The following is an 18,207-nucleotide window of genomic DNA, read 5'->3' as shown; positions in this document are numbered from 1 at the left end:
AATTAAGAGCGGATGCGTTTAGTGTAGCTAAGAGTAGTGGGCGAGAAGAGGATTGGGAGAGGTTTAAATATCAACAAAGAATGACGAAGAAGTTGATAAAGAAGGGTAGGATAAACTATGAAGCTGGGCTAGCGCTTAATATAAAAAAGGATAGTAAGAGTTTTTATAAATATATAAAAAGGAAGAGGCTGACTAGGGTGAACGTTGGACCCTTAGAGGATGAGAGGGGGGCTTAGTGGTAGGGGATGGGGAAATGGCTGAGGCCTTGAATAACTTTTTTGTTTCAGTCTTCACGGAGGAGGACGTGAATAATTTGCCGGGTGTTAGCGATGGAAAGATGGTAGGAGTGGAGGGCCTGAATGACATTATTGTTACTAGCGAGGAGGTGCTCGACAGACTGGAGGGACTGATTGTGGACAAATCCCCAGGACCGGATGGAATGCATCCAAGGGTTCTGAAGGAAGTGGCGGAGGTGATAATGGATGTCTTGATGATTATTTTCCAAACATCGCTGGATTCCGGGGAAGTGCTGGAAGATTGGAAAACGGCTAATGTTACGCCGTTGTTTAAGAAGGGTGGCAGGCAAAAGGCAGGGAATTATAGGCCGGTTAGTTTAACGTCTGTTGTAGGTAAAATGCTAGAATCTGTGATCAAGGAGAAAATAGTGAGGCATCTTGAGGAGAATTGTTTGATAGAGCAGACGCAGCATGGTTTCGTTAAGGGGAAGTCGTGTCTGACGAATTTATTGGAGTTCTATGAGGATGTGTCTAGGGCGGTGGATAGAGGAGAGCCGGTGGATGTGGTGTTTCTTGATTTTCAGAAGGCGTTTGATAAGGTGTCGCACAAGAGGTTATTACAGAAGGTCAGGGGGCATGGAGTTGGGGGTAGGGTGTTAGCGTGGATAGGGGATTGGCTGTCAAATAGGAGGCAGAGAGTGGGGGTCAATGGGTGCTATTCAGATTGGCAGTTGGTGACTAGTGGAGTGCCCCAGGGGTCGGTGCTATTTACCATTTATATAGATGATCTGGAGGAAGGAACCGAATGTATGGTGTCGAAATTTGCTGATGACACCAAGATTGGTGGAACTGCAAATTGTGCGGAGGGTGTGGAAAGTCTGCAGAAGGATCTAGATAGGCTGGGCGAATGGGCCAGGAACTGGCAAATGGAATTTAATGTTGGCAAGTGTGAAGTTGTCCACTTTGGTAGGAAGAATGGTAGGAAGGACTATTACTTACATGGTGAAAAAATGCGGCATGCTACGGTGCAGAGGGACCTCGGGGTCCTTGTGCATGAGTCACAAAAACCCAGCTTGCAGGTGCAGCAGGTGGTCAGGAAGGCAAATGGGATGCTGGCCTTCATAGCGAGGGGGATTGAATATAAAAGTAGGGAGGTCTTGCTGTAGGTCTTGGTGAGGCCGCAGCTGGAGTACTGTGTGCAGTTTTGGTCGCCGCATTTACGCAAGAATATTTTGGCCTTGGAGGGAGTGCAAAGGAGGTTTACTAGGCTGATACCGGAGTTGAGGGGGTTGAACTATGAGGAGAGGCTGAATAAACTAGGCTCGTACTCGTTAGAGTTTAGAAGAATGAGGGGAGATCTCATTGAGACGTATAAGATGATGAATGGGATGGATAGGATAGAGGTGGAGAGGCTCTTCCCGCTCAGAAAAGACAGTAGGACTAGAGGGCACAGCCTCAAGATAAAAGGGGGGGCGGTTTAGAACGGAGTTGAGGAGGAACTTCTTCACTCAAAGGGTGGTGAATCTCTGGAATTCTCTGCCCGTTGAAGTGGTGGAGGCTGCCTCACTAAATATTTTTAAGACGCGGGTTGATGGGTTTTTGATAAGAGAGGGGATTAAGGGTTATGGGGAGAGGGCGGGAAAGTGGAACTGAGCCACGACAGATCAGCCATGATCTTATTGAATGGCGGGGCAGGCTCGAAGGGCTGGATGGCCTACTCCTGCTCCTATTTCTTATGTTCTTAAACCGCACTCCAGGTTTTCGGTGCACGTAAGTACTGCCATGGGATAGCTACCATTTTAAAATATGCATTTGATTGATAAATAAATATCAATATTACCTGAGATTTAATCCAGGTGATTGAATATTACCAAGTCGATTTAGATTCTTATCTAAATTATGATACACATACCAAGGTCTAGATTTTTGCGATGACTCCAGAGACCTTTGTGTGGAGTTTACACATTCTCCTCATGTCTGCATGCGTTTCCTCCGGGTGCTCCAGTTTCCTCCCACAGTCCAAAGATGTGCGGATTAGGTTGCGTGGCCATAGTGAATTGCCCTTTAGTATCAGGGAGACTAGCAGGGTAAATATGTGGGATAGGGGCTGAGTGAGATTGTGGTCAGTGCAGACTCAATGGGCCAAATGGCCTCCTACTGCACTGTAGGGATTCTACTCTATTCTACCTTTGAAAATGGAGGGCAGGACCTGGATGTGGAAATGCTGCCCCATTTCCGACTGATACAATTTACATCAGGCACAAAACACAAATCTGCAGAGTGGAAAATAGTACTGAGTTAAGAAAGACCTTTTTTGATGTTACAAGGGCGTTAAACCCACAATTTGGGAGTCATGAATTTATGAAGGAGACATAAAATACTCTTGAAGGCCACACAAGGTCTGTTTAACTCTAATTGTCTGAAGTTATTTAAATTCTTAGCCTTCTAAAAACAAAACAAAATATTAAAGGTATCTGTTCTTCCTGTGTCTGTATGGGTTTCCTCCGGGTGCTCTAGTTTCCTCCCACAGTCTGAAAGGCGTGCCGGTTAGATGCATTGGCCATGCTAAATTCTCCTTCAGTGTACCCAAACAGGTGCCGGAGCGTGGGGGATTTTCACAGTAACTTTATTACAGTGTTAATGTAAGCCAACTTGTGACACTAATAAATTGACTTTAAACTTTAATACTTTAAACTTTAGTGGAAGTCCAGCCCAATGTGTACATATGGTCTAATTTACTGCAGGTGACTTTAATGAAATCTCTGACGAAGGAAAAATATACTTTCAAATGTGGCCGATGGCTGGACATCAATGAAGATGATAATGAGATTATACGGGAGCTCCCTGCTGAAGGAGATTGTGTCGATGAAGTCCTGCCCTGTGAGTGCATGAGTGAAGTAGGAAAGAAGCCAGGCAGACTGTATTCAGACTGCCTTTTGATATTGTCTGTGTTATTATTGCTGCACTTTTATTTGCTTGTCCCTTTCCTTTGTTTCTGACCTCCCGTTGGATTTGCACAAGTCGCCGACTGCCATTTCCAGGAGATGGACTCTCCACGTATCTCTGGCACTGCTGCACTTCAGTCCGTGTGTGCAGTCTCCCCACTCTTCAAAAGGAGAAGCATCTGATCTCACTCATCGACTTCTTCCTCCCCACCCCCCCTCCCTCTACCCCCGTCCAATATCCTAACACTCCAAAACCAATGCAACATCTGTGCACCAGGAAGGTTCTCCAGCAAGGTGCTGTTCTATGTAAACAGATGGGTTGAGGAGGGAATAGGATAAAAACATCAGCAGGAGAACTACTGTGGGTATCTTGACCTTGGGTGGTCATGTAAAACAGGGGTTTTTGATTTAGCTGCACATTATACATCTCTTCAGACTTTCATCTCTTTGGTTTCAACAGAAATGTCAATTTGGAGATTGATACGTAACAGAATCTATATCACTCATTGAACAATTTAATCTAAAGTCAAAATCACTCCCCCTATTTTCACTCACTCCTGCAAAATGCAGGTAGAGCCACTTATTATAGTGTGAGATCAGCATCCTTTTATACTTTCTCTTTATATTCCTTCACTCTCCCCTCCCTACATTTCAGATGCTTTTACTTTCTTTCCGCCATGACGTGTGATTTCCCACCTGAGGAAGAAGCATGAACAATAGCTACTGCTGGATGAGCAGCTAATAAACATAATACAATGCCAAGGGGTAAGCAAATAGGGCAGGAAAGCAGAGTTGAGGTGAAAATTTCCATGATCTTTTTGAATGGTGGAGCAGACTGGAGGGACTGAATGGCGGTATTACTGTTCCTTGTGCTGTTAGTGTGGCAGCCTCCTAAGCAGCAAATCCCATTGCCTTCCACAGTTCACCATCAGAACCACACTGATATCAGAAGCTCCCTGTGTCCAGGGAAACACAAATCTACAATCCACAGCTGCTCTTCTGAGCCACATTGTGTCAGTAATCTCAAACTGCTTTTGGGCACCACTGAGACACTAAAAGCAAACCCTGTAAGGTGTATCCTCACCCATGATATTCATTTTGTTCTGTGTGTGTTCCTTGCAGTGGTGAAGTACCGGGTTATCATCTGCACTGGCACCGTGAGTGGCAGCGGCACAGATGCCAATGTCTTTATTTGCCTGATAGGCCTGAGGGGCGACACAGGAGACCGGGTGCTTTACGACAGCAAGAATAACGTCAATAAGTTTGAGAAGGGCAACGTGAGTACAATATGTGTGTTTTGTCAGAAATAAATTGTACCCAGTTTTATCAGGACTATATATATTGATTTACCCAGTCTGTCTCTTTCCTGATTTACCAGTGTGTCCCTATCCTGATTTACCCAGTCTGTCTCTGTCTCTATCCTGATTTACTCAGCCAGTATTTCGCTGTATTTCCTATATTCAGGCGGATGAGTTTATCATTGAGGCTGTAAGTCTGGACAAGGTGACGAGAGTGCGAATAGGACATGACGGGAGAGGTGGGAGCTGTGGCTGGTACCTGGACAAGGTGGTAGTGAAAGAGGAAGGAGCACCTGAGTCACAGGCTGTGGAATTTCCCTGTTACAGGTTATTCATTTTAACTGCTATTATCCCATTTTACAGGAGAATATTGGTGTGCTTCTGTAGGGGGTACGGGAGTAGCAAAAATAAAAACTGTTAGCTAAAGGCTGAGGAAGACAATAAAAGCACATTTCTATTTATCACAGGTGGCTGGATAAAGGCGAAGATGACGGTCAAATTGTTCGAGAGCTAGTTCCAATCGGAGATGCACACATGCTTAAAAGTAAGTAAGGATTCTGTCTGAATGTTGCAAATGTGAGTTATCCAAACGTCTTCCCACATAAAGGGGCTTGCTGTCTTCCACAGCGAGGTTCCCTCTGAAGGGGAGTTCATTAAGGGACAGTGCCTGGTCTATTTAAATAAGTGCACGAGTGGTGAACAATATTGATTTAAGGGGGTAGTGTCTCCTCACTGGTGACGTTTTATTTAAAGCTTCTCTAGCTTGTCCTACATGGATGCTGTAAAATCCGAGGGACCATTCTGAAAATATAACTATCATGTTTCAGTGCGTGACACCTTTGAAGCATTTACAGAGTGTTCACTGCTCTGCTTGCTCCTTCTGTTTTCCTAACCACATTACACAGAGTCCCAACACAAGCCCTCAGAACAGCCAGAGCCCACCCAGTCAGGAGAATTGTGTGTTACCAGAACCAGATAATTGAGTGTAAGTTATACCATGGGACCAATTCTCAACAGCCAGCCAGTTGATATATGAGTAGGTGGCCATCAAACCTGTAGGCGTGAGTGGGGAGTAGGTAGTGCAGGTGATGGGGGTAGGGGGGTGGAATTAGGTAGGGGATGGTGGGGGTGGGGTGGTTGTTGCATCTAGGCCACCTCATTAATTCCCAAGACTTGCCTGATCTGCCTGTTGTGGTTTTTCACTGAACTTTCAGAAGCACGAACAGCCGATCCAGCTGAAACCAATGACAGACTACTGTCAGGCAGGCGGCTTGTGTGTAAGTCAGAGTCCAATAACAGTAGCTTACATTCTATGTAACAAGCCAAGATATTTCACAGTAGCCTTTATAAAACATAAATGGGAGGCACAGTGGCATAGTGGTTAGCACTGCTGCCTCACAGCGCCAGGAACCCAGGTTCAATTCCCAGCTTGGGTTACCGTCTGTGCGGAGTCTGAACGTTCTCCCCGTATCTGCATAGGTTTCCTCCGGGTGCTCCGGTTTCCATCCACAGTCCAAAGGTGTGTGGGTTAAGCGGATTGGCCATGTTAAATTGCCCCTTCGTTCAGAGGGACTAGCCAGGGTAAATGCATGGGGTTATGGGGATAGGGCCTGGGTGGGATTGTGGTCAATGCAGACTTGATGGGCTGAATGGCCTCCTTCTGCACTGTAGGATTCTATGATTCCAACGGTGGAGAGGGGAAAGAAAGGGAGAGAGTGCCAGAGCTTAGGTCTTGGATAGCTGAATGCACAGCCATCTATTGTAGAGCAGTTAAAACTGGGGCTGGGATTTTCAGAATTCCAGGTTTGTAGTTTACTTTTATAGTGCAGGTCGCAGTGGTTGCTGGTTAAGTGTTTTATTTTTACCTGTATATAAGTTGGACGGTTCCTAAACCCAAGAAACCACACTTGTAGTTTCCCCCACCCTTCCACCTGCCCTAACCTAAAGGGGGTGAGTGAATATCAGGTAAGCTCTTTCTTTCTTTTTCTTGTTTTATCCGTAAGTCATCTAGAGGGAATGGCAGGGAAAGCAGTGCAATGTTCCTCCTGCAGAACAGTCACAAGTCAGTACCAACGACATAGGTAAGAGAAGGGATGGCAATTTAAAACAGGAATGTAGGGAGCTAGGGTGGAAGCTGAGAGCCAGGACAAACCATATTATCATCTCTGGTTTGTTGCCGGTGCCACGTATTAGCAAGTTGAGGAACAGGGAGAGAGTCCAGGTAAACACGTGGCTGCAGGGATGGTGTAGGAGAGAGGTTTTCAGTTACATGGATAATTGGAAGACATTGTGGGGAAAGTGAGACCTGTATAAACAGGATGGTTTGCACCTAAAGCAGAAGGGCACCAATATCCTGGAGGGAAATTTGCTACAGCTCTTCGGGGGGGGGGCGTTTAAGCTAATTTGTCAGGGGAATGGGAAAACAAGCTGTAGTCCAAAAGCCAGTGTTGAGGGTAGTGAGGTACTGAGGAAGGTATCAAGGCTGCAGGAGTATACCAGCGGACAGGAAGGTGGGTTGAAGTGTGTCTACTTCAATGCAGGAAGCCTCTGAAATAAGGTAGGTGAACTTGGAGCGTGGATTGGTACTTGGGACTATGATGTTGTGGCCATTACGGAGAAATGGTTGGAACAGGGACAGGAATGGCTGTTGGAAGTTTCCGGGGTATAGATGTTTCAGTAAGAGTAGGGAAGGTGGTAAAAGAAGTGGAGGAGTAGCATTGTTAATCAAGGATAGTTTAACTATCCTTGAAAGTTCATGGGGGATCTGCCTACTGAGATAATATGGGCTGAAGTTAGAAATAGGAAAGGAGCAGTCACATTGTTAGGAGTTTTCTATAAACCCCCAAATAGTAATAGAGATGTGGAGGAAGAAATTGCAAAGCAGATTATGGATAGGTGTGGAGGTCACAGGGTAGTTGTCATGGGTGACTTTAACTTTCCAAATATTGATTGGAACCCTTATAGGTCGAATAGTTCGGTGGGGCAGTTTTTGTACAGTGTGTGCAGGAAGGTTTCCTGACACAATATATGGATAGGCCGACAAGAGATGGGGCCACATTGGATTTGGTACTGGGTAATGAAACGGGCCAAGTGTTAGATTTATTTGTGGGAGAGCACTTTGGAGATACAGACCACAACTCGGTCTCTTTCATTATTGCAAAGGACGGGGATAGGGCCATACTGCAGACAAGGTTTATAATTGGGGGAGAGATAATTATGATGCGATTAGGCAAGAATTAGGGAGCATAAGATGGGAACAGAAACTGTCAGGGAAAGGCACAAATGTAAAGTGGAGCTTGTTCAAGGAACAAATACTGCATGTCCTTGATAGGTATGTCCCTGTCAGGCAGGGAGGAAATGGCTGAGTGAAGGAACCATGGTTCATAAAAGAGGTTGAATGTCTTGTCAAGGGGAAAAAGGAAGCGTATGTAAGGATGAGAAAACAAGGTTCAGTTGGGTCGCTTGAGGGTTACAAGATAGCAAGGAATGAGCTAAACAAAAGGGCTTAGGAGAGCTAGGCGGGGGCATGAGAAGTCCTTGGCGGGTCAGATCAAGGAAAATCCCAAGGCTTTTTACTCTTATGTGAGAAATAAAAGAATGACCAGGGTGAGGTTAGAGCCAGTCAAGAGTAGTAGTGGGAACTTGTGCATGGAGTCAGAAGAGATAAGAGGGGCGATGAATGAATACCTTTCTTCAGTTCTCACCAAAGATAGGGTCCATGTTTTTGAGGGGCCCTATCCCCCTCCTTTGCAATAATGAAAGAGACCGAGTTGTGGTCTTTATCTCCAAAGTGCTCTCCCACAAACAAATCTAACACTTGGCCCGGTTCATTACCCAGTACCAAATCCAATGTGGCCCCACCTCTTGTCGGCCTATCCATATGTTGTGTCAGGAAACCTTCCTGCACACACTGTACAAAAACTGCCCCACCGAACTATTCGACCTATAAAGGTTCCAATAACTGTGATATAGGCTGATAGGATGGAGGACGTAGATGTTCTGAGGGAAGATGTATTAGCAATTTTGAAAAACCTGAGCGTCAATAAGTCTCCTGGACCAGATGGGATATATCCTAGGATTCTTTGGGAGGCAAGGGATGAGATTGCAGAGACTTTGGCTTTGATCTTTGGGTCCTCTCTGTCCATGGGGATAGTCACAGTAAGAAGTCTCACAACACTAGGAGACTTCTTACTGTGTTTACCCTAGTCCAATGTCAGCATCTCCACATCACAGGGATAGTGCCAGAGGACTGGAGAGTCGTGAATGTTGTTCCTCTGCTCAAGAAAGGAAATAGGAATGACCTCGGTAATTATAGACCAGTTAGTCTTACTTCAGTGGTCAATAAGTTAATGGAAAAGGTCCTGAGGGATAGGATTTATAACCATTCAGAAAGATGCAACTTAATCCGGGATAGTCAGCACGAATCCGTGAAGGGTAAGTCTTGCCTCACAAATTTGACTGAATTCGTTGTGGAGGTAACTAACTGTGTAGATTAAGGTTGATGTCGTATACATGGATTTTAGTAAGGCGTTTGATAAGGTTTCCCCATGGTAGGCTCATGAAGAAAGTAAGGAGTTGTGGGATAGAGGGAAATTTGGCCGATTGGATAATTAACTGGCTATCTCACAGAAGACAGAGGGTGGTGGTGGAGGGAAAATTTTCAGACTGGAGGCCAGTTACCAGTGGTGTACCACAGGGATAAGTGCTGGGTCCTCTGCTATTTGTGATTTTTATCAATGACTTGGAGGAGGGGGCTGAAGGATGGGTCAGTAAATTTGCTGATGACACCAAGATTGGTGGAATAATGGATGAGGTGGAGGACTGTTGTAGGCTGCAAAGAGACATTGATAGAATGCAGAGCTGGGCCGAAAAATGGCAGATGGAGTTTAACCCTGATAAATACGAGGTGATTCATTTTGGTAGGACAAATTTGAATACGGATTACAGGGTCAACAGCAGGAATGTGGAGGAACAGAGAGATCTTGGGGTTCATATCCACAGATCTCTAAGGTTGCCATTCAAGTGGATAGAGCCGTGAAGAAGGCTTATAGTGTGTTAGAGTTTATTAACAGGGGGCTTGAGTTTAAGAGCCATGGGGTTACGCTGCAACTATATCGGACATTGGTGGGACCACGTTTGGAATATTGTCTACAGTTCTGGTCACCTCACCACAAAAAGGATGTGGAAGCATTGGAGAGAGTGCAGAGAAGATTTACCAGGATGCTGTCTGGTTTGGACAGTAAGTCTTATGAGGAAAGGTTGAGTGAGGTAGGGCTTTTCTATTTAGAGTGGAGGAGGACGAGAGGCAACTTAATAGAGGTTTAGAAGATGATGAGGGGGATAGATAGAGTGGATGTTCAGAGACTATTTCCTTGGGTGGATATAGCTGTTACTCGGGGGCATAACTATAAGGTTCACGGTGGGAGATACAGGAGGGATGTCCGAGTTACGTTCTTTACTCAGAGAGTGGTTGGGGTGTGGAATGCACTGCCTGCTGTGATAGTGGAGTCGGACACTTTAGGAACTTTCAAGCGGGTATTGGATAGGCACATGGAGAACATCAGAATGATAGGGAATGGGATAGCTTGATCTTGGTTTTGGAGAAAGCTTGGCACAATATCGATATCTGAAGGGCCTGTACTAGGTTGTACTGTTCTATGCTCTTTGTTCTATGTTCATCGCTGCCAGCGAGAACGAAGAACTTGGTGCTCAGCCAAATCTCTATATGCATGAGTGGAGCTGGAGAATCCCAGCCGCAGACAAGGTCAGAGAATCCTGACCTGGGTTTGCGCAAGAGGCCAGAATTGGATAAACAAGGGAATCTGGGAGAATCGTATGCCTGGAGCAGTTTAGATTGAAGTATCTGACAACAGAGCTGAAAGTTTAAAAATCAGAGCGTTACCAGGCTGGGAACCATTGTAGGTTCATGATCTGGGAGCAAGCAGTCTTGGAAATGGAGGGAATGTGGGGTCAGATACTCAACTCACAGTCAAAAAGGATGGCAAAGTTGTGATGGGCTGATTCAGCCTCAGAATGTGGTCAGGACTAGGCAACAGAGTATGAGCCAGGAATCAAAGATAATAGCAATGGTTTTCCACAATTTATGCTCGTTACAGATTTACAATTATAACTTTCAGTTAAATTTGTCCAGTTAACCAGCTATTGAGTCATATGACCAGTTACTCTTAAAGCACTTTAGGACATCTGAGGGTCATGAAGCATTGTCACATAAATGCAAGTCTTGCTTTATTCCTTTCTTGAGCTTTTTGTCAAATATGGATGGAATTTGCAGATATCTATTACCACATCATAGTGAAGACAGGAAGCGTGCCCGGAGCCAGTAGTGACTCAAAAGTTTTCATCAAACTGTACGGAGAGAAGGGAGATACCAGCAAGCTTTCCCTAGCCATCTCTGACAATGACTTGGGAAATTACTTTGAACAAGGCCGCGTGGACATTTTCATCGTCGACACATTGGATATTGGAAAAGTAAGTACATGTTGGTGCTGATTATGGAGCGAACCTCTGAGCTGTTTTCTAACTTGCTGACTCTTTGCTCTCTGGCTCGGAATTTATCCAATGAATTATGCACATTACATCCAAGATCACCATCCTTTCTCAACTGGATACAAATGCAATCACACAATATAAAACTAGAACATAATAACAATAATATAACAATATAAAGCTATATCACACTATATACCTTTTTCTGTATTTCTTTTATTCAATAAAATGCAAATAACATTAGAGATTTCAGTGCCTCACTTCATCTCCTTCACAGTCAGACCTGGAGGCAGGGATTATTTCAGTTTTTCAGCCTTCTCTTTATCTGTGATGGTGTGTATAGGTACCTGCTGCACTGCACTTTGAATTTTACATTGTACTTGTCCTTCTTAATTTTGACGGATTTTGCATCCCTTCTTCTTGCTGTTAACGAAAAGCCTTTGATTTCTGCAATCATCCAAGGCTTGGTTGTGTTGAGTTTAGCGGCGGGGTTCTGAGCCTCAGGAACTCAGCAAGAGAAGCTGGGGCAGCAGGGTGGCACAGTGATTAGCACTGCTGCCTCACAGCTCCAGGGACTTGGGTTTGACTCCTGGATTGGGTCACTGTCTGTGTGAAATCTGCACATTTTGTCCCACAGTCTGAAGGATGTGCTGGTTAGATACACTGACCATGCTAAATTGTCCCTTAGTGCACCCGAACAGGTGGCGGAGCGTGGCAACTGGTTTTGCACAGTAATTTCATTGCAGTGTTAATGTAAGCCTACTTGTGACACTAATAAATAAACATAAACTTTAACAAAGGCAAGAGGAGCTCCAGCTAATCATAGTAAACTACTACACCAACCCTTTCATTCAAAGTTTAAATATTCAGCAATGACGAAGTGCAACTTCCAGATACCCTTGCTTATTATCACTGATAGCAATGAATTTTGAGGATCTAAATTAAATCAAATAACTTTGTATATGTATTTTACTTTTGAGCTCTCAAGACAACTTTCCTTTTTGGAAGTGATATGAAACAGGCAATGCCCAACAATTGTAAGGAAATTCACCTAAGGTGTATTTTGTTTTATTCTTTCATGGGATGTGGACATCACTGGCTAGGTCAACATTTATTGCCCATCCCTAATTGTCCTTTAGAAGGTGGTGGTGAGCTGCCTTCTTGAATCACAGCAGTCCCTGTGATCCACAATGCAGTTAGGGAGGGTGCTCCAGGATTTGACCCAACAGCATTGAAGGAAGGGTGATATATTTCCAAATCAGGATGGTGATGTCTTGGAGGGAAAATCCCAGGTTTCCATGTGTCTGCTACCTTGTCCTTCTACAGGTCATGAGGGGAATTCCGTCATCCCACCTGTCACAGGATTCGTAGTGGGTGGGGGGTTGGGGTGGGGGGTGCGGTGGGGGGCAGACCATGCAAAGGTCCATTGACCTCCAGTGGGATTCTCTGGATTTGGGGCGAGCGCGGCTGGAGAATCCCACCCACTATCTCCCATTCACAGCAAGGAATGCGAAGAAGTCATATAATGAGGTATAAACTGATTCAAAATATTCCATGAACTCAGTAGGTCCTGTGTCACTTGTGTTGGGGCTGGGTCTGCGTTGTCCGAGATGGACAGCACATGTCTCGGCTATGACAATAGAGGAATATTTCATTGTTGTACTAGAATATATTTTAGTATCAGGATGCATTTATGTTTAGCTTTTTCTTTGGTTGATTAAAGAGTGCAATAGCAGCTAAGATGATGAAGAATGTCAAAGGGCCAAATACTGATTTCACGCCTTTAACCTTTTTTTCTGCAAAGCTAAACCGTTTGTTGATTGGACATGATAATGTGGGATTGAGAGCTGGTTGGTTCTTGGACAGCGTTCAGGTTAAAATTCCAGTTCATGGGAAGGAGTATATGTTCCCGGCTCATCGCTGGCTATGCAGGGATGAAGCAGATGGCAAGACCGAGATTGAAATCTATCCCAGCGAGATCACGGATATCGAGAAATGTAAGGATATGAAGGTCTGGAAGGAAAGGATTCTCATCCACTTTCCCAATAAATTCTTCATGGGAAAGATATGAACGCTCATTGCAATCTTTAATTCATCTCTGTGTCTATGTTTGGACCTCTAAGATTTGTAAATACAAACCATGCACGCCCTCCGAGTCATTACTTCGGTGTTAATCGAGTTATTCTCTCATTTGATACCCAATATGTTTGTCCGTGCCTAGCTTCATGTATACTGATTATTTTTCTTTATTCATTCATGGGATGTGGGCATTGTTGATCGGTCCAGCCTTTATTGCCCATTCCTCACTCTTCTTGTGAAGTTGGAGCCATCTTTCTGAATACAACTGAGTGGCTTGCTGGGCCATTTCCGGGACCAGTTAAGAGTAAAGCACCTTGCTGTGGTCTGGAGTCACAGATAGGCCAGAGGGGATGAGGACAGTAGATTTCCTTTCCTAGAGGATATCTCCCACATGATCTTTTCTCCCCTTCTTCTTCATTCTGCTGAAATTTAGACAGATCCCCTATTGCATCTGTGTAACACATTCATATACGTGAGGTGAGGGGATAAACATTACAGTGCTCTTTGTAATATGTTGCAATGTGGAATTGTGTTCCCTGGTTCAAGACTCCCCAACCAGGGGAAGTATCTTGCCTGCACCTACCCTGTCTGTCCCTTTTAAGTATTTTAACCGGAACCATAATGAGGAACAATGTGTGAGATGTCTGTACTTCAGTAAAGATGTCCTCAGTGAAATCTGTCACCTGCTGCAGCCAAAGCTGTGAGCTCAGAGCAAGGCAAGTGTGGCATTGCCAATTGCTGTAAAGGTGATGCATCCTTTGGAGCAGGAACTGCAAATATTTGCAACATCTCACACCTTAGCATCCACTGATCCATAAGGGAAGGCAGTGAGTCTCTATATTCATCGAGAGCAGGTTGTATTCCATTCTGTTTTGCTAGAGAGAATCAAAACGAACAAGCACATGGTTTAATGAGGATTGTAGTTTTCCGCATGGTGCAGGGTGCCATTATCTGCACACATGTCACTTTGCAAACATTATGGGCAGGATTTTACAACTTTGCTCGAGCAAGATCTGAAATTCCTACACAAGGTCAACCCGTTGCTCATCCTTCGCCCACTCCGATTCTGTGACAGGCGAGACTGGAGTAGTACCAGCAGGATGCGATTTTGGGTCTTTGCTCATGCATGCAGCCAGTGCATGCACCAGGGTTGCCTTCCCCATGTTGGGGGTTGTCCAGTAGCACCCCTACATTCCTCTCATCATTGCATTCACTTTTTAAAAATTCATTCTTGGGAAATGTGCATCACTGGCTGGCCAGCATTTATTGCCCATCCCGAGATGTCTAAAGGCAGTTGAGAGTCAACCACAGTGCTGCGGCTCTGGAGTCACATGTAGGCCAGTCCAGGTAAGGACAGCAGATTTCCTTCCCTAAAGGACATTAGTGAACCAGATGTGTTTTTGAAACAATCAACAATGGTTTCATGGTCATCAGTAGATTTTTAATTCCAGATTTTTTGTTGTTGAATTCAAATTCCACCATCTGCCATGGCCGGGATTTGAACCCGGGCCCCTAGAGCATTTAACTGAGTTTTTGGATTAATAGTCTAGCAATAATACCATTAGGCCATTACCTCCTCCAGCTGAACAATTGCAGAGACTGCCCCTAGCTATCCCTCACAGGGATAGTGATCATTTTTTGAGTGATGAGGTGCCACCTAATATTAATCTTTGAATTATCATTTACTAGTTGGTACCTGTGTCATTTATCTTACATGGTTTAATCTGAGATAATTCTCTAGGTTGTCCTTTTCTATTCCATTTATCATTTAATAACTCCTATATCCATATACGGTTTTCTATCATTCCCCCTCCATGAGGCTGAAGATTTTTCTAATCTATCCTCAAAATTCAGTCTAATGGAAGCAGGAATCAGCCACCTGACTCTTCATCATGTTCAGGGCTTCTCATCTTCAAATAAATCCTTTTTGCCTAGTTGATTTCAAAGCACAGCAGTGATTGCTGAGGTCAATGTCGCTGGGTATGGGTTATTTGCTAGCTTCTTTGTGGAATTCTGGTACAGCTACCTAATCACCTGAGCAAAAAAAGGCTGCCCATCTGGTTAGAAGCCTGTGCATTTCAACCAGTGCCTTCCTTCAGGCAGCATGGTGGCACAGTGGTTAGCACTGCTGCCTCATAGCTCCAGGGACCCGAATTCAGTTCCGGCCTCGGGTCACTGTGTGTGTGAAGTTTGCACATTCTCCCCATGCCTACGTGGGTTTCCTCCAGATGCTCTGATTTCCTCCCACATTCCAAAGATGTGCAGTTTAGGTGGATTGGCCATGCTAAATTACCCTTTAGTGACTCAAAATGTGCAGGCTAGATGGGATTAGCCACAGGAAATGTATGGAGTTGCAGGGATAGGGCAGGAAGAGGGCCTGGGTGGGATGCGCAGTCAGATAGTTGGTGCAGATCCAATGCACTAAAGGGATTCCAAAATGCAATGATACCCAAGGGGTTTATTTCTGATCCTGCAGGTGGATTGGGAAGCTGTGCTGAAAGGGAGTGGGTAAACATGGTGCACTGACAGCACTAGAACTCCTCATCCTTCCAGTGCAGCTGGGGCAGTGACTTTACCCTCAGTGAATCTACTCTCGGCTGTGCACATCTCCATTGCTGGTCTTGTTGTGTATCTTTGTGCCTGTGTACCTTACCTCCATTTCCTGTGCATTTGACCAGTAATCAACTATGAGGTGGCAGTACACACAGGAGATGTTTCTGGAGCTGGCACTGATGCTAAAGTCTTCATCCAGATGTATGGAGAGCTGGGAAAGACAGAAGTAATCCGCCTCCGAAGTCGCTCAGACAATTTTGTGCGAGGAGCGACAGAGATGTTTAAGGTAAGCTTGGATAAAAGTTCAGTGAAGGAAGGGCACTGGAGGAATCAGTCCTCATCCTGAGGAAATGTAAGTATTCCGTTCAGCGGTACTAAAAACAGAAAATGCTGGAAAGAGAGAAACAAAATGAAGGCTTTAAGTCTGTTGAAATCTTCAAAGTCGCAGAGAGGTGGAAATGTGATGGATTAAATAGTTGGGAAGGGATAGTGGAGCAGGTGGAACAAAATAGAAGGCCAGGGATGGGTGGGAACCAGACAAAGGGAGTGTTAATGATGGTGTTAAAAGACTAAAGAAGGTGCTAATAGTGGCATAAAGTAAGTTAGCACAATGTGTTAATCGCAAAACAAGGGTCAGTAATTTGTGAAAGCATAACAAGTGGCAGATGGCCCTACGGGGAAGGAAGTTGGGACCAAAAAAAATTAAGATAAAAATGGAGGCGAGAGTTCATGCTCTGAAGTTGTTGAACTCAAAATCCAAAGAGCCGTAAAGCGCCCATTCGGATGATGAGAGGCTGTTCCTCCAATTTACATTGGCTTCACTAGAACATTGCAGCAGGCCAAGGATGAGCATGTGGGCACGAGAGCAAGATTGTGAATTGAAATGGCAAGTGACAGGAAGGTGAGGGTCATGCATGTGGACTGAGCAAAGATGTTCCGCAACGTGGTCACCAGTCTGCTTTTAGTCTCCCCAGTGTGGAGGGAACTGCATCAGGAGCAGTAGCACTTGAAGGAGGGATTACAGGGGGTGTGAGGCTGGTAATTATATGGAAAATGGGAATAAGCAATCCTTATGACAAATGGGACAAAGAAGCTCAGCTCGCTGTCAGGTAAAATAGCATTATTACACATAGTATAGATCAGAATGATCTAGAGTGGCATGGTGGTACAGTGGTTAGCAGTCATGCCTCACAATGCCAGGAACCTGGGATTGATTCCCAGATTCTGTCTGTGTAAATTTTATACCTTCTTTCTATGTCTGAGCAGGTTTCCTCCGGGTGCTCCGGTTTCCTTCCACAATCTGCAGGACATGTTGGTTAGGTACATTGGCCATGCTAAATTCTGCCTCAGTGTACCGAACAGGCACCGGTGTTGGCGATTAGAGGATTTTCATAGTAACTTCATTGCAGTGTTAGTGTAAGCTTACCTATGACTAATAAATAAATTTTAAAGAATGAGTTAGGAAGAGAGATTAAATCGGAAGCAGTGTATGAACTTTAACAGAATTTAGATTCAATCCCCCCGTGTTGATTTCAAGAGATTTTTTTGATCGTTGATGTTTTAATATGAGATTCACCAGGTGGCCAAATGAAATGGGGAGGCAGAACATAGAACATAGAACATTACAGCGCTGAACAGGCCCTTCGGCCCACGATGTTGCGCCGACCAGTTAAAAAAAACAATGACCCACTAACCTAAACCAATCCCTTTTCGTCCATAAACTTATCCACGGATCTCTTAAACGCCCCCAAACTAGGCGCATTTACAACCGCAGCAGGCAGGGCATTCCAATCCCTCACCACCCTCTGGGTAAAGAACCTACCCCTGACATCCGTCCTATAACTACCCCCCCTTAATTTAAAGCCATGCCCCCTCATGCTAGCTTTCTCCATCCGAGGAAAAAGGCTATCACTATCCACCCTATCTAAACCTCTAATCATCTTATATGTTTCAATAAGATCCCCTCTTAGCCGCCTTCTTTCTAGCGAAAACAACCCCAAATCCCTCAGTCTCTCCTCATAGGACCTCCCCTCCATACCAGGCAACATCCTGGTAAACCTCCTCTGCACCCTCTCCAAAGCCTCCACATCCTTCCTGTAATGTGGGGACCAGAACTGCGCACAGTACTCCAAGTGCGGCTGCACCAGAGTTGTGTACAGTTGCAACATGACGCTGCGACTCCTAAATTCAATCCCCCTACCAATAAACGCCAAGACACCGTATGCCTTCTTAACAACCTTATCTACTTGATTCCCAACTTTCAGGGATCTATGTACACATACACCTAGATCCCTCTGCTCATCCACACTATTCAAAGTCCTCCCGTTAGCCCTATACTCAACACATCTGTTATTCCTACCAAAGTGAATTACCTCACACTTCTCCGCATTAAACTCCATCCGCCACCTCTCGGCCCAGCTCTGCAACCTGTCTAAGTCTCCCTGCAAACTATGACACCCTTCCTCACAATCTACCACACCTCCGACTTTGGTGTCACCAGCAAATTTACTAATCCACCCAACTATACCCTCATCCAGATCATTAATAAAAATTACAAACAGCAGTGGCCCCAAAACAGATCCCTGAGGC

The 18,207-nt window shown here is 44.8% G+C and overlaps 1 protein-coding gene across 1 annotated transcript in view; it reads left to right on the top strand.

Annotated features, from left to right (window-relative positions):
* The window catches only part of loxhd1a (lipoxygenase homology PLAT domains 1a), a 217,640-nt gene that overhangs the window by 133,636 nt on the left and 65,797 nt on the right, over positions 1-18,207 (top strand). The window contains exons 17-23 of the mRNA XM_080204031.1: positions 2,981-3,116; positions 4,304-4,458; positions 4,646-4,806; positions 4,947-5,023; positions 10,772-10,968; positions 12,791-12,983; positions 15,744-15,904. Of these exons, the coding sequence (XP_080060157.1) occupies positions 2,981-3,116; positions 4,304-4,458; positions 4,646-4,806; positions 4,947-5,023; positions 10,772-10,968; positions 12,791-12,983; positions 15,744-15,904 (1,080 nt within the window). The remainder of the gene's footprint in view (positions 1-2,980; positions 3,117-4,303; positions 4,459-4,645; positions 4,807-4,946; positions 5,024-10,771; positions 10,969-12,790; positions 12,984-15,743; positions 15,905-18,207) is intronic.

Source organism: Carcharhinus amblyrhynchos, chromosome 1, assembly GCF_965287045.1.
Source record: "Carcharhinus amblyrhynchos chromosome 1, sCarAmb.v2.hapA, whole genome shotgun sequence".
In the NCBI taxonomy this organism is placed as follows: Eukaryota; Metazoa; Chordata; class Chondrichthyes; order Carcharhiniformes; family Carcharhinidae; genus Carcharhinus; species Carcharhinus amblyrhynchos.
The sequence above is the reverse complement of the archived record's forward strand: the minus strand, read 5'-3'. Positions and strand labels throughout refer to the sequence as shown.